Source organism: Stenella coeruleoalba (assembly GCF_951394435.1).
Source record: "Stenella coeruleoalba genome assembly, chromosome: 6".
Classification (NCBI taxonomy): domain Eukaryota; kingdom Metazoa; phylum Chordata; class Mammalia; order Artiodactyla; family Delphinidae; genus Stenella; species Stenella coeruleoalba.
In genome coordinates, this window is record NC_137151.1 from 61,353,700 (window position 1) to 61,368,315 (window position 14,616).

Genomic DNA, 14,616 nt, shown 5'->3' on the forward strand with positions numbered 1-14,616 from the left:
AAAGTCTCAAAATCAAATCCCCTAGTAAAAACACTGATATAAAACAAATTCTACTCTCAGAAAAGTTTTTCAGCATCAAAATTTTAAGTTTTGTTTAAATTTTTCAAACAAAATTTAAAAAGCAATCAGAATTGGGGGCATTCTTGCCTTACTCTCTGCCTGAGGAAATATATTTAAGAGATTCTGGGAAAGCTACTGGGACCCATCCAAATGCCTCTTCAAGACACACCATTTAAGTTGCTACCTCCATCAACATATAAGATTTAGGGAGACAATATGCTGAATTTACTAAACGGTAAATACTACATTGCAAGAAACTGTAAAAAAAAAAAGAAAAAGAAAGAAAGAAAAAAGTAACTGTGCTAAGCACCAAGAAGAAAAGTCATGATACCTGCATGGATCTTATGGTTTATTTAAGAAGATAAGATACACATATAAATTATAGCATAGGACAAGGTATGATTGTCCTATCAATGGTATAAAGTGTCAGAAGAGTTTGGAAGTCAGAGGTAATAGTTCATTCTGGGGAGATCAGGGAGCCTTTAAGTCAAAACTGTCACTTGAGCTACATTAACTGGATAAAATGTGGCTGGTAAGGTACTCAAGATGGAATGGCTTCCCAAAAAAAGTGTGGAGGTGGAAAAAGTAGAGTATCTGTAGAATCAAAGAGTCATACGGCTGAAGCTTAAGCTATTTAAAGGAGAGTAGTGAAGGAAAGACTGCTTAACTCCAGAGGAAAAGAGAAGAAGGTGGCCCAGTGTCCAGGCTTGTTAGCTTGGACTTCCTTACTTTGTTGAATTGCCATCCCTACAGTCTTTTATCAAAGCGAGTGCCACAAACAGAGGGATGTTTTAGTCAGATTAACCTGAGGGTGGGGAATGAAAGGAGAGCGCCCAGGGTTAAGGAAAACAGTTCTCAGAAGAGAATGGTGGAAGTCACTATGTGCCAGGCACTGATAAGTATTTCATTTAATCCCAACAACAATTCAGTTATAAAACATTTTTTATAGATAAGAAAACTGAAGCAATTCAACAACAGTTGGTGGCCCAGAAACAAAAAGCTGACTGATGGAAAATTACTCCAGTTTAGGAACCTGGAAGGCAAACATGCTGGAAGGTCAAAAGGATGGGGAAAATCTAGGGTCCTTGTAAGTACAAATGTGGTAGAAATGACTGATGCAGAATCCAGGTCAAATATGAAGAAAAATGCAGCAACAGGAAGAGAAATCATCAATTAGACTTCATAAGGAGGATGAAGAACAAATCCAATTAAGAAAGAGAAAGTGGATAAGCTAGACTCAAAAAAGTTGTGTCAAAGAGAGGACCTAAGATCTCAGTATTGGATCAGCTTCAAAGTGGTAAGATACCACGGTCCAGGTGGACAGGGGATGTACACTATGGATGTATTTTCCCAGAGTCAAGGAAACAGAAGAAAAGTTAGCTCAGGGTAGCATGTGGAAAAGTTTAAAGTAATTATGATGGGTGACAGGATAGAGGGGAAACCCGTGATTCTAATACTGAAGTCCCTGAGGTTTAAAAACAAACAAACAAACAAAAGAACCCAGAAGGCTGATAGTAGAGAAGATGGCAATATAAACAGATGACTGGTATATTCAAGATGAAATTTTGAGGAGTATTGATAATGAAACCATTGTTACCTGTCAGCATCAGTGAAGAACAAGGAAAAAATACTGACTTTTAAAAAAAATTACCTTGAATTCAGGGAACATAAGAGGAATTGCCTTTATTACCCCAGCCACATCCATTACCATTATTTTAAAACCAGGGTAATGGTGTGATTTCAAGGATTGAAGATGATGCGATGGCCACTGTGTCTAACTTACAAGATGCCTTCCTCCCTCAGAAGAGGCAAAACCCACCTGCATCTAAGGTGGACACCCACCAAGGTCAGTCACAGGGTTCTCAACCTCCTAAATATGGTTCAATGGGTCATCTCCAAAACTACTTCCAATACCAAATAAATGGCAAAGTGCAACTGACTTAAATTTAATGAGAATTTAATACACAATACTATGTATTGTTTGCTAATGCTGAACTTTTTTATTTTCATGAACTTTCAATAATTCATAAAGTTGTACATAATCTTAAGAATAAATCTCAAGATTAAGGTTATCTTGAATAAATTTCATCTAGGTAAAACCACATTGCAAAAATGCAGTACTCAATATGTTGCCTGCTTATTCTTTCGTTCTACACACACATATATACATACACATACACATGCAATACTAAGGTCAAAATAGCTTAAATTTCTAAATCAGGACTCTGGATAACAAACGGGTAGTTGAAGGTGAAAGGTGGAACAAGACCCAGTGTACAACTTATGTAACTTTCCACTTCAAAATGAAATGGAAAATTACACTTGGCTTTATTCCATTTTTCCAATTTTTATTCAGGTATTAAAAATATCAGTCTCCTGGGCTTCCCTGGTGGCGCAGTGGTTGAGAGTCCGCCTGCCGATGCAGGGGACACGGGTTCGTGCCCCGGTCCGGGAAGAACCCACATGCCACGGAACGGCTGGCCCCTGAGCCATGGCCGTTGGGCCTGCACGTCCGGAGCCTGTGCTCCGCAACGGGAGAGGCCACAAGAGTGAGAGGCCCGCGTACCGGGCAGGGGGGGAGAAAAAAAAAAAAATCAGTCTCCTAAATCACATATTCCCTTCTCGCTGGATTAATGTTTAATTCTATGTTTCTATTAAATTTATCCACATTTTAAATAACTTTATTAAACCATTCAATGATGTGAAAAATCCTGCTAGTTTTACAGATTTATCTGTTTTGATAAATAAAAGAGTATTACCTTTTAAGAGTAGTTAATAACTTCTGCAAAGTCAAATTTGGAGAAGCAGCTTAAAAGAGAAAGAATAATTTGGAAGGGAAGGGAAAGAGTTTTCTTATGGGTCCCTGGCTTGCTTTGTAAGTTTGAATTAGAAAATCAATAAAACTGATGACTGTTCCTCTGGAAAGGCTATTAAAAAAAAATTTTTTTTTAAATGACTAACAAAATATAAAATAGTTCCAAATTCCAAGAGTCACTTCACTGGGATTGTGGAATTCATAGATTTGATATTTAAAGCATTGTTATAAAAATTTTAATACCTTTTAGCATTTACTTTTTTAATAGATAAGTAAACTGAGTGATGAAAAAAGTATCTGCCAAAGAAAAAAATCAAGAAGTCTACAACAGAGGGTTTCAATTACAGAAGAAGAAAGGGAAGTCCTGGTATTTCCTTCACTCCATCGTACCTGCCATGAACAGTGGTAGATTTGATAATATCCCCAGGTAGAACGACCAAGAGTTCAATATCTTTATCTATCGTGTTTTCTTTCTGTTCCATGATAAAAGCAGAAGATTCTACAGAATCATCAACTGAAGAGGCATCAAGGTATTTGGTCTCAGCTGGAGGAAGCGGTGCCTTGGCTTTTGGTTTTCTCCTAAAACAAAAACAAAACAGAGAATAAAATATACATATTTTAAAAATAATTTGCTAATAGGATCTCATTTAATAAAAACACAAAATGTGTGTATGTATGTTTTTCATACCTAGGGAAAAAAAAATGCACTAAAATGTTAACTGTTAGCTTACTAGGGATGATGGAATTAAGTAAACTTTTTTCCTGCCTTTTAAAAATCAGCATATTTGTTTGTTTTCAACAATATGCTTGCATTACTTGGCAGTACAAAGAAACATGGTAACAAAAGAGATCTGAGGGCTTCCCTGGTGGCGCAGTGGTTGAGAGTCCGCCTGCCGATGCAGGGGACACGGGTTCGTGCCCTGGTCCGGAAAGATCCCACATGCCGCGGAGCGGCTGGGCCCGTGAGCCATGGCCGCTGAGCCTGCGCGTCCAGAGCCTGTGCTCCGCAACGGGAGAGGCCACAACAGTGAGAGGCCCACATACTGAAAAAAAAAAAAAAAAGAGATCTGATATCGGCCTTCATTAAATTCAATTAATGTGTGTTCACTACAGCGAAGCAAAAGTACTGCATTTTCTTTGGTGGAACAAATTATAAAAATTCTTACTGTCCTAGGATGGAAATCAGTATCTCATTTCCACACCTCCTAATACCTCTTACCTTTGTGCCTCTCATTCTATTTGTTTCCAATCTAGTGTATTCTGCCTCTCTAACCAGATTAAACTCTACCTATGCTTCAAAATCTAGCTGAAAACACCCTCCTACCACCCCCCTATATCAAGTGTCTCTCTATAAGGCACATACAACAGATTCCACAAATGTAACATTTTTCCCATTTTTTTTCTCCTGGGTACCAGTTTCATCTCTCTGCCTACATTTATTACTCCCTGTAAGAAAGAAGCATGCTGTATTTCCCACCGTGCTTAGCAATGAACAGTGAACTGTGATTGGTTATTTGATAAAGTATATTTCTATTTCAATAAAAAATGTTACAAATAATTATTCTAATAAATATGTTTCAGTGTCACTTACTAGGACAACCCCTTAACTGATTTATAACAGAAACAGTAGTAGACATTCTACACATGGCCAATTCAATGCTTTGATGATTCCTAGGCAAAAATAAAAACCATGCAAAATAAAAGGCCTTCTTTGTAAGTAAATACGTAACATCCAGCCATTAAGTATTTTCAAAATTTAAGGTCTTACAAATCCAAGCACGTTTGTGCACTCGGCATCATGAAAAAACAGAAACAAGGTTCCTACATTAATTTTCTAAAATAATAGGCCTTTAATTTTTAGGAGTATAACTGCGAAGTTATATTACACTTTAGAAAATATTTCTTTTACAATAGTGACAAAAATGAATTTTTAGAAGTGTTTCAATAAATATAACAAGTTTATAAAATCTATATGAAGAAAAACGTTATCCAATTTCCAAATGTTTTTAATCTGCCCAAATCAACTACTCATCTATTCAACAAACATTTATCCTGTAACAGACAACCATGTAGCAGATTCAGCTAAACACTGGGGATGTAAAGACAGTAAGACCCAGTTCTCCTTCCCCAAAAGGACTGAAAGATATATACAAAATTAGAATAAATTTTGATGATTGTTCTGATACAGGTACAGCTGCAGATGGTACAGCTGCAGCTCATAGGAAGAGAAACTTTCCTAGGAATCCAGAAATGTTTGACAAGATGGGAAACATGAGTTGGGTTTGGGGGAATGAATAGAAACTCACAGGAAAAGACAAGAAATAATTGATATTTTAGGCAAAGGAAAGCAAATCAAGCCATGAAAGAAAGTGGTACTTCTCAGAATTGAAGAGTTTGGTAAAATTCCACAGAAAAGTCAAAGGAGAAGAGAAATCAGTGAATCTATGAAAAAGCTTTTATAAATTAAGAGAATTCAGCAAGGTGGCTTGGCACAAAATGATACATGCCGGCATCAATAGCCTATGTAACCATAAGCAAAACCTAGTCAAAGTATAATGAAAGAAAACACTTCTTTTACAGTAGCAACCAAAATAAATTTTAAAAAATTATTACAATAAATACAACAAGAATTTTGCAAAATGTATATGAAGAAAATCTTAAATGCCAAATAGTCAGCTTGGATCTCCTCTCCCTTAGGCTCCAGATTTATAAATGCAATGCCTACTTGACATCTGGACTAAGATGACTAACTGGAATCTCCAGCTAAACTTCCAATTCCTCTTCCCATCTCCTCCAAACCAAATGTTTTCCTCTCCAAGTCTTCCCATCTCAGTAAATCTCAATTCTTTTTTTTTTTTTTTTTTTTTTTGCGGTACACGGGCCTCTCACTGTTGTGGTCTCTCCCGTTGCGGAGCACAGGCTCCGGACACGCAGGCTCAGCGGCCATGGCTCACGGGCCCAGCCGCTCCGCGGCATGTGGGATCCTCCCGGACCGGGGCACGAACCCGTGTCCCCTGCATCGGCAGGCGGACTCTCAACCACTGCGCCACCAGCGAAGCCCTAGTAAATCTCAATTCTTTCAGGTGCTTGGGCCAAAAATCTCCTCTCTCACACACATACAATCCAATCCCTTGACAAACTCTGCCAGCTCTATATTATAAATAGACCCAGAATCCATCAACAACCTTGATTACCAAACACCTCTGTTCAAGCTGCTAAGTGGTCTTCCTGCTCCCAACCTTGTCACTTTACACTTTATTCTCAACATAGCAGCTGGAGTGATGCTCTTAAAATGTTAAGTTTGATCACAGAACTTCCTTTCCCACCCTCCGACGGCTTCCGACCTCAGCCAAAATAAGATCTGGAGTTTGATAATCTGTCGTCCCTTACTTCTAGCCTCTCCAAGCTCCCCTGTCCCACTTTCGCCCTAGGCTCACTGCACTCCGATCCTATGACTCTTGCCTTTTCCTTGAACACACTTAGGACAATTCCTACTCAGGTTCCTCTGCAGAGTCTGTTCCTGACCTTAAGATTAACACCTCTACTTCTCTGCCTTACTTTTGTCTGAGGGCTTGTCAGGGCAACTAACATACTTTTTTATCCTGTCTCCTTCCATTAGAGTAATTAATCCCATGAGTATAGGTTCTTGTCTCCACCGCCTGGTGTCACACATACTTGCTAACGTATAAAATCTCTAGAATAATGTCTGCCACATGGTAGGCACTCATATTTACTGAATGAATGCATTCAGTGAATACTTCCCACAAAGATGAGGTACGTAAGCACGTAACTGGGAAGGAAAAAAGGTCTTACCACCAAGGTACTCAGAATTAGCTGTGTCAGGTTTTAGAAACTGATTATGTTTTATTTTTAAGAAGATGAGTGTTGAAAACTATACACTGGACTTACTAGCAAGGAATAACTGGGAACCTTAGGGCTTTAGAAGAGTTTCACAAGGAAGGTCAGAAGACAAGCCCAGCCACCACGCGCAGGTAGGTAAAGCATCAAGAACAACCTTGCCCACAAAATGGACTTGGCTTTCAAGAGAAGTGGTACCATAGAAGGTCTGATAGGCACCTCCTGCTGCTACCATCACCTCCTCATCCCCTGCTTTCATCATTGAAGGCACCTTTCCATCTCCAAGTTTTGCTCCCCCAAGTCACCGTTTGAATGCCCTTCCCATTCTCTCTGCCTTTACCTGTATTATCTATCCTTCGAGGTTCATATTGAATCACAATTCCTTGGTACATTTTCCCTGTCTATTGCACACCGCAATGAACTCTTAACAGTTTTAATGTGCTTATATGTATGACTGTCTTATTTCCTAAGGTACTTTGAGTCTTATGATGAAAATCCATCTTATAAATTTATTTATTTATTTATGGCTGCATTTGGGTCTTCATTGCTGTGCACGGGCTTTCTCTAGTTGTGGCGAGTGGGGGCTACTCTTCGTTGCGGTACGCAGGCTTCTCACTGTGGTGGCTTCCCTTGTTGCGGAGCACAGGCTCTAGGCGCACGGGCCTAGAGTAGTTGTGGCACACGGGCTCAGTAGTTGTGGTTCGTGGGCTCTAGAGCTCAGGCTCAGTAGTTGTGGCGCACGGGCTTAGTTGCTCCGCGGCATGTGGGATCTTCCCGGACCAGGGCTCAAACCCGTGTCCCCTGCATTGGCAAGCAGGTTCTTAACCACTGTGCCACCAGGGAAGCCCCCAAAACCCATCTTAAATTACTAAAGGTAAACCAACTTAAAAAAAGGAAAGCAGAACAAAGCATTTGTTGAAATATTACTTGCATGGAACTTCTATTAAGATCATCTTAGTGTTCTCTATTATTATAATAAAGCATTTGTCACCTTTGGTCCTGAAAATTGGAAAGCATATTGGGAATCAAACCAAGATCCTTCCACAATGAATTAGAAATCCAACAGGGAAGATGCAATATGTAAGTAATTAAACAATATATACAAAGCAAAAAAACGAAGTGTCATAAAACAGATGGGTAACCTGGAAGACTCAGAGCAATGAGAGCAAGCTAAAATGAGCTCTGTGGGGATGGGAAGGCAGGTATTAAGGTAACTTCAAAGAAAAAAGGGACTCAGTTCTTGAAAGAATAGTAGTATTCAGGAGGAAGAGCCTGTAGGATCATTTATATGTTGGTTCCGGACTGCGATCCATTTACATTAAATTCAGGAATGTGTCTATCCAGTTAAAGTTTGCTCACTACATGGTATAGTCTAGTGAAAAGAATACCAGGCAGAGGCCTGGATTTGGCCTGAATCCTAAGTAGATTTAAGACTTTGTTAACTTACTTGATCTCTTACTCACCAGCAAAAGCTTTAAAATACCTTTTACCTACTCACATCTCTCCCAATGTTTTACATTTCTTAGTTGAGATGCTTGGAAACAGTAACAAAATTAAATTAAATGTCCCCCAAAGCCAAAAGTACAGTGAAAATAATCAAAGCTTTTAACATAATCTAAGCATAGGAAATTCTGGTAAAGCAGAGTAATACATCAACATGCAATAACAACTGTAGTTTACGGCTTAGACGAACGCTAGTTTTCATTAATATATTAAAAATGCAGTAACTGCCATTGAAGTCCCCCCACCCTTTTAAATGGGAATGATGTTTGGGCCAGTTTCCTGCTCAAGGGATTTCCACATAAGCTCCTCAGAGGCCACTACCTTCAACAGTTACAGCAACAAATTTTACACAAGGGTGGTGGAGAGAAGGTTATACGGAAAAGATATTTGAGATAGAAAACTTTTCTGTGTCAACACAAAAATTCACTAATCAAGCCCTAAAAATAACAAGCCACAGTAAATTATCATTTAGGTAAAGCGTTGTTTTATTCATGAAAATTATCTCAATATTATATTCAACGTTCATAACGAAAATTAAGGTACGATTTCCACGTTATGCAATAACTGATCTTTAAAATAGCCAAACTTAATTTTAACAGAGAATTCAAATTACCATTTGAATGGTATCCTGCTACCACTACTGATTGATTTTTTTATCACTTGATCTGCAAAGCACTTCAAAATCATGTGTCCACTGTAATCATCACTCCATCCCTGTCAATATTAATATCCTTAAAATAAATGAAAAGGAATAAAAGAGACGCTCAGCAAAACAACAGAAATCTACTCAAATACCTCTACTTTGTTTGAAAGAAAAAAATCTTTCAATTGTATATGAGATATATCAATACTTGCATCCTTAATAAGCTACAAGTCCAATGGGCTCTCATCTGTTTGCTTTATTTATATAGTATCCTCATAGATTCAGAGAAATACTATACAAAAATACAGCTTTGATATTAAAGACAAAATAAAAGAATGGAATTATAATTCTTAAAACAATAGGTTTTTAAAGTATCACATTCTAATGACCAAAAAGAAATTTAACAGCCACCCTCTCTCAGTACAGAGGGCTATCAAACATTAGATGCATCATGGTAAGTGTTGACAAGACAGTCCTTCGAAGTACAGTATCTGGCAATGTTTTGATGGTTCCTACCTTACGCATTTCAAGTATAAAGTGGAGATCAGTTCTTCAAAACAATTTCTTAGTGTGTCTCTCTGGGTTTAATGAGACAAGAGATTATATTAAACAAAAATCTGTCCCAATGGTGGGCATAACATTGTGCTATGTGCTTGAGGGAATGCAATTAAGAACAAAAGGTCCCTTTTCTTGATGAGCCTTATATTTAATCAAAGTAAATATATCTAAGTGGCTTTAAAAGATAAGCAGTGACAAAAGGCAACAAGGGGAGTCCCAAGGCATTATATGACTCTTAACAGACATTTCTCTTGTCAAGGTCACCAATCATCTATGTGTGTTCAAATCTAATAGATAATTATATATCTCATCTCACATTGAGTAAGCGCCTAAATTCCAATAAGGACACACTTCACAGCTGCTCAAGCCCTCTGCTTGGGATTCTCTTCCCTTGGCTTTGTGTGACAATACAACCTACTGTTTTCCTCCTTCTTTACTGCCACTCCTCAGTCTCAACGCCCTTATCTCTTTGTCTGATTTCTAAGTGTCGAGGCCACCCCAGGGCTCCTTGTCTGCCCCCTTCTCTTCTCTTCTACAATCCTCAGGCCCAAGTAATTTCATGAAATTCCATGGCTTTAAATACCATCTGCAAGTTGATAACTCTCAAATTCACATCTCCAACCCTGACCTGTTTATTGAGTTCTGACTTATATGCCCAATAATCTCATGGTCTTTGCCATTTGAATGTCCCATAGGTATCTCAGAATCAAAACTCTTGTGTCTCCTCTCTACCCCCAATTCTCTTCCAAGCGTCCCCCCAGTCCCCCCCATCCCTGGGAATGGCTCCACACTAACCACCTTGTTAACTCAAGCAAAAATTCTAGGCATATTTTAATTCCTCTCTATGCCTATCTCCTATTTCCAATTCATTTTCAAGTCTTGTGGGCTTTTAGCTCTAAAACACATCCTGAACCTGTATACTTTTCACCAGTTCCTCTGCTACCACCCTGGCAATTAAGCTATCAGCTCTTGATTGGACTGTTCCAACAGCCTCCTGACTTGTCTCCCCGCTTTCGGCTCTTGTCCCTTAAAATGTATTATTCTCTGCAGTAGTCAAGAGTGATCTTTTTTTTTTTTTTAATATATTTATTTTTACTTATTTATTTTTGGCTGCACTGGGTCTTCAGTGCTGCACGTGGATTTTCTCTAGTTGTGACAACCGGGGGCTACTCTTCATTGTGGTGCATGGGCTTCTCACTGCGGTGGCTTCTCTTGTTGCAGAGCACGGGCTCTAGGCACGCAGGCTCTAGTAGTTGTGGCGCATGGGCTCAGCAGTTGTGATTCACGGGCTCTAGAGCGCAGGCTCAGAAGTTGTGGCGCACGGGCTTAGTTGCTCCGCGGCACGTGGGATCTTCCTGGAGCAGGGCTTGAACCCGTGTCTCCTGCACTGGCAGGCAGATTCTTAACCACTGAGCCACCAGGGAAGCCCAAGAGTGATCTTTTAAATATGTAAATCAGACCACGTCACATCTCTGACCCTTCACTGGTCTCCCAATACATCGAGAATAAAACCAAATTCCTGTTCTTGGTTTGCAAAGCCCTAGATGAGCCAGCCTGGTGGTTCTCAAAGTGTGATTTCAGAGCACCGCCTGGGACCTTGTTAGAAATGCAAATTCTCAGGCCCTATCCCGGACCTAAATAATAAGAAACACAGAGGGTAAAGCCCTGCAATGCACCTTCAACAAAATTCTCCAAGAGCTTCTGATGCATGCTAACGTCTAAGAAATCACTGAGCCAGCCCCTGCCAACCTCCCTTCTATTTACACAGTTGCAACTCCCTATATAATTCACACTGGCCTTCCTTCCCTTCCTTCACATCTGAGGGACTTGCAGAGCTGCTCCCTCTGCCCCAAATGTTTTCACCACAGAATTTCAAACTGCCTGCTCCTTCAGCTCATCCAGACAGCAGATCAAATGTGTCCTCCTTGTATAGTGGTTCTCCGACCACTGAAAAGGGGGGGCCAACACCTAGCCCCACCCATCTCAGCCCACGCTTCACCCAGTGGTGCTCAAATTTGGCTACACAATGGACTCACCTGAGGACTTTCATAAAATGCTGAGGTTCAGGCCCCACACCCGGAAATTCTGATTTACTGGCTATGGGAATTTTAAAATCTCCCCAAGCAATTCTAAAGTGCAGCCAAGTTTGAGAACCACTAGTCTAGTACAACGCCTGACAGATAGTAGGTATTCAATGAGAGTTAATGATTTACTTTCCTAAGAACTCTGTAATGTCTGAAACACTGCCAGAAGGTTGCTACTTAGGTCAATCAAGTTCGTGTAAATTCAGAAAGTTCTCAGAATCGCTCAATGTAACAATCTTAAAAGTAGTCCCAAAGTATAATAATAACTTTTCCAAATTTACATTCCCATTATATATATTTTTTTACATCCCAACTTAGCTTTATATGGTTAGCATTTTTACAAACATCGCATTGCTTCTTTTTTTAAATTTTATTTTTCTCTTTATAAGCAGGTTCTTATTAATCTATTTTATACATATTAGTGTGTATATGTCAACCCGAATCTCCCAATTCATCCCACCCCGCCCCCCGCTTCCCCTCCTTGTTGTCCATACGTTTGTTCTCTACATCTCTGTCTCTATTTCTGCCTTGCAAACCAGTTCAACTGTACCATTTTTCTAGATTCCACATATATGTGTTAATATACGATATCTGTTTCTCTCTTTCTGACTTACTTCACTCTGTATGACAGTCTCTAGGTCCATCAACATTTCTAAAAATGACCCAATTGCGTTCCTTTTTATGGCAGAGTAATATTCCATTAAATATATGTACCATTTCTTCTTTATTCATTCATCTTTTGATGGGCATTTACGTTGCTTCCATGACCTGGCTACTGTAAATAGTGCTGCAATGAACATTGGGGTGCATGTGTCTTTTTGAATTATGGCTTTCTCTGGGTATATGCCCAGTAGTGGGATTACTGGGCCATATTTTTAGTTTTTTAAGGAATCTCCGTACTGTTCTCCATAGTGGCTGTATCAATTTACATTCCCACCAACAGTGCAAGAGGGTTCACTTTTCTCCACACCCTCTCCAGCATTTGTTGTTTGTAGATTTTCTGATAATGCCCATTCTAACTGGTGTGAGGTGGTACCTCATTGTAGTTTTGATCTGCATTTCTCTAATAATTAGTGATGTTGAGCATCTTTTCATGTGCTTCTTGGTCATCTGTATGTCTTCTTTGGAGAAATGTCTGTTTAGATCTTCTGCCCATTTTTTGATTGGGTTGTTTGTTTTTTTAATATTGAGCTGCATGAGCTATTTATATATTTTGGAGATTAATCCTTTGTCCGTTGATTTGTTTGCAAATATCTTCTCCCATTCTGAGGGTGGTCTTTTTGTCTTGTTTATAATCTCCTTTGCTGTGCAAAAGCTTTCAAGTTTCATTAGGTCCCATTTGTTTATTTTTGTTTTTATTTCCATTACTCTAGGAAGTGGGTCAAAAAAGATCTTGTTGTGATTTATGTCCAAGAGTGTTCTTCGTATGTTTTCCTCTAAGAGTTTTATAGTGTCCAGTCTTATATTTAGGTCTCTAATCCATTTTGAGTTTATTTTTGTGTATGGTGTTAGGGAGTGTTCTAATCTCATATTTTTATATGTACCTGTCCAGTTTTCCCAGCACCACTTATTGAAGAGGCTGTCTTTTCTCCACTGTATATCCTTGCTTCCTTTGTCATAGATTATTTGACTATAGGTGCATGGGTTTGTCTCTGGACTTTCTATCCTGTTCCATGGAACTATATTTCTATTTTTGTGCCAGTACCATATTGTCTTGATTACTGGAGCTTTGTAGTAGAGTCTGAAGTCAGGGAGTCTGATTCCTCTAGCTCCGTTTTTTTCCCTCAAGACTGCTTTGGCTACTCAGGGTCTCTTGGGTCTCCATACAAATTTTAAGATTTTTTGTTCTAGTTCTGTAAAAAATGCTACTGGTAATTAGATAGGGATTGCATTGAATCTGTAGATTGCTTTGGATAGTATAGTCATTTTCACAATATTGATTCTTCCAATACAAGAACATGGTATATCTCTCCATCTGTTTGTGTCATCTTTGATTTCTTTCATCAGTGTCTTATAGTTTTCTGAGTACCGGTCTTTTACCTCCTTAGGTAGGTTTATTCCTAGGTATTTTATTCTTTTTGTTGCAACGGTGAATGGGATTGTTTTCTTAATTTCTTTCTGATCTTTTGCTGTTAGTGTATAGGAATGCAAGAGATTTCAGTGCATTAATTTTGTATCCTGCAACTTTACCAAATTCATTGATTAGCTCTAATAGTTTTCTGGTGGCATCTTTAGGATTATCTGTGTAAAATATCATGTCACCTGCAAACAGTAACAGTTTTACTTCTTCTCCAATTTTGATTCCTTTTATTTCTTTTTCTTCTCTGATTGCCATGGCTAGGACTTCCAAAACTATGTTAAATAATAGTGGTGAGAGTGGACATCCTTGTCCTCTTCCTGATCTTAGAGGAAATGCTTTCAGTTTTTCACCTTTGAGAATGATGTTGGCTGTGGGTTTGTCATATATGGCCTTTATTATGTCGAGGTAGGTTCCCTCTATGCCCACTTTCTGGAGTTTTTATCATAAATGGGTGCTGAACTTTGTCAGAAGCTTTTTCTGCATCTATTGAGATGATCACATGAGTTTTATTCTTCAATTTGTTAATATTGTGTATCACATTTGGATTCTGCTTGCTAGTATTTTGTTGAGGATTTTTGCATCTATATTCATCACTGATATTGATCTGTAATTTTCTTTTTTTGCAATATCTTTGTCTAGTTTTGGTATCAGGGTGATGGTGGCCTCGTAGAATGAGTTTGGAAGTGTTCCTTCCTCCGCAATTTTTTGGAAGAGTTTGAGAAGGATGGGTGTTAGCCCTTCTCTAAATGTTTGATAGAATTCACCTGTGAAGCCATCTGGTCCTGGACTTTTGTTTGTTGGAAGATTTTTAATCACAGTTTCAATTTCATTACTTGTGATTGGTCTGTTCATATTTTCTATTTCTTCCTGGTTCAGTCTTGGAATGTTATACCTTTCTAAGCATTTGTCCATTTCTTCTAGGTTGTCCAATTTATTGGCATAGAGTTTCTTGTAGTAGTCTCTTACGATGTTTTCTATTTCTGTGGTGTCCTTTGTAACTTCTCGTTTTTCATTT

General features: G+C 38.8%; 1 protein-coding gene across 1 annotated transcript in view; it reads right to left on the reverse strand.

Moving 5' to 3' along the window:
• The window catches only part of COBLL1 (cordon-bleu WH2 repeat protein like 1), a gene marked incomplete at its 5' end in the record, with an annotated part of 159,768 nt that overhangs the window by 60,401 nt on the left and 84,751 nt on the right, over positions 1-14,616 (reverse strand). Inside the window, 1 exon segment of the mRNA XM_079923651.1 lies at positions 3,266-3,454. Within this exon segment, the coding sequence (XP_079779777.1) occupies positions 3,266-3,454 (189 nt within the window).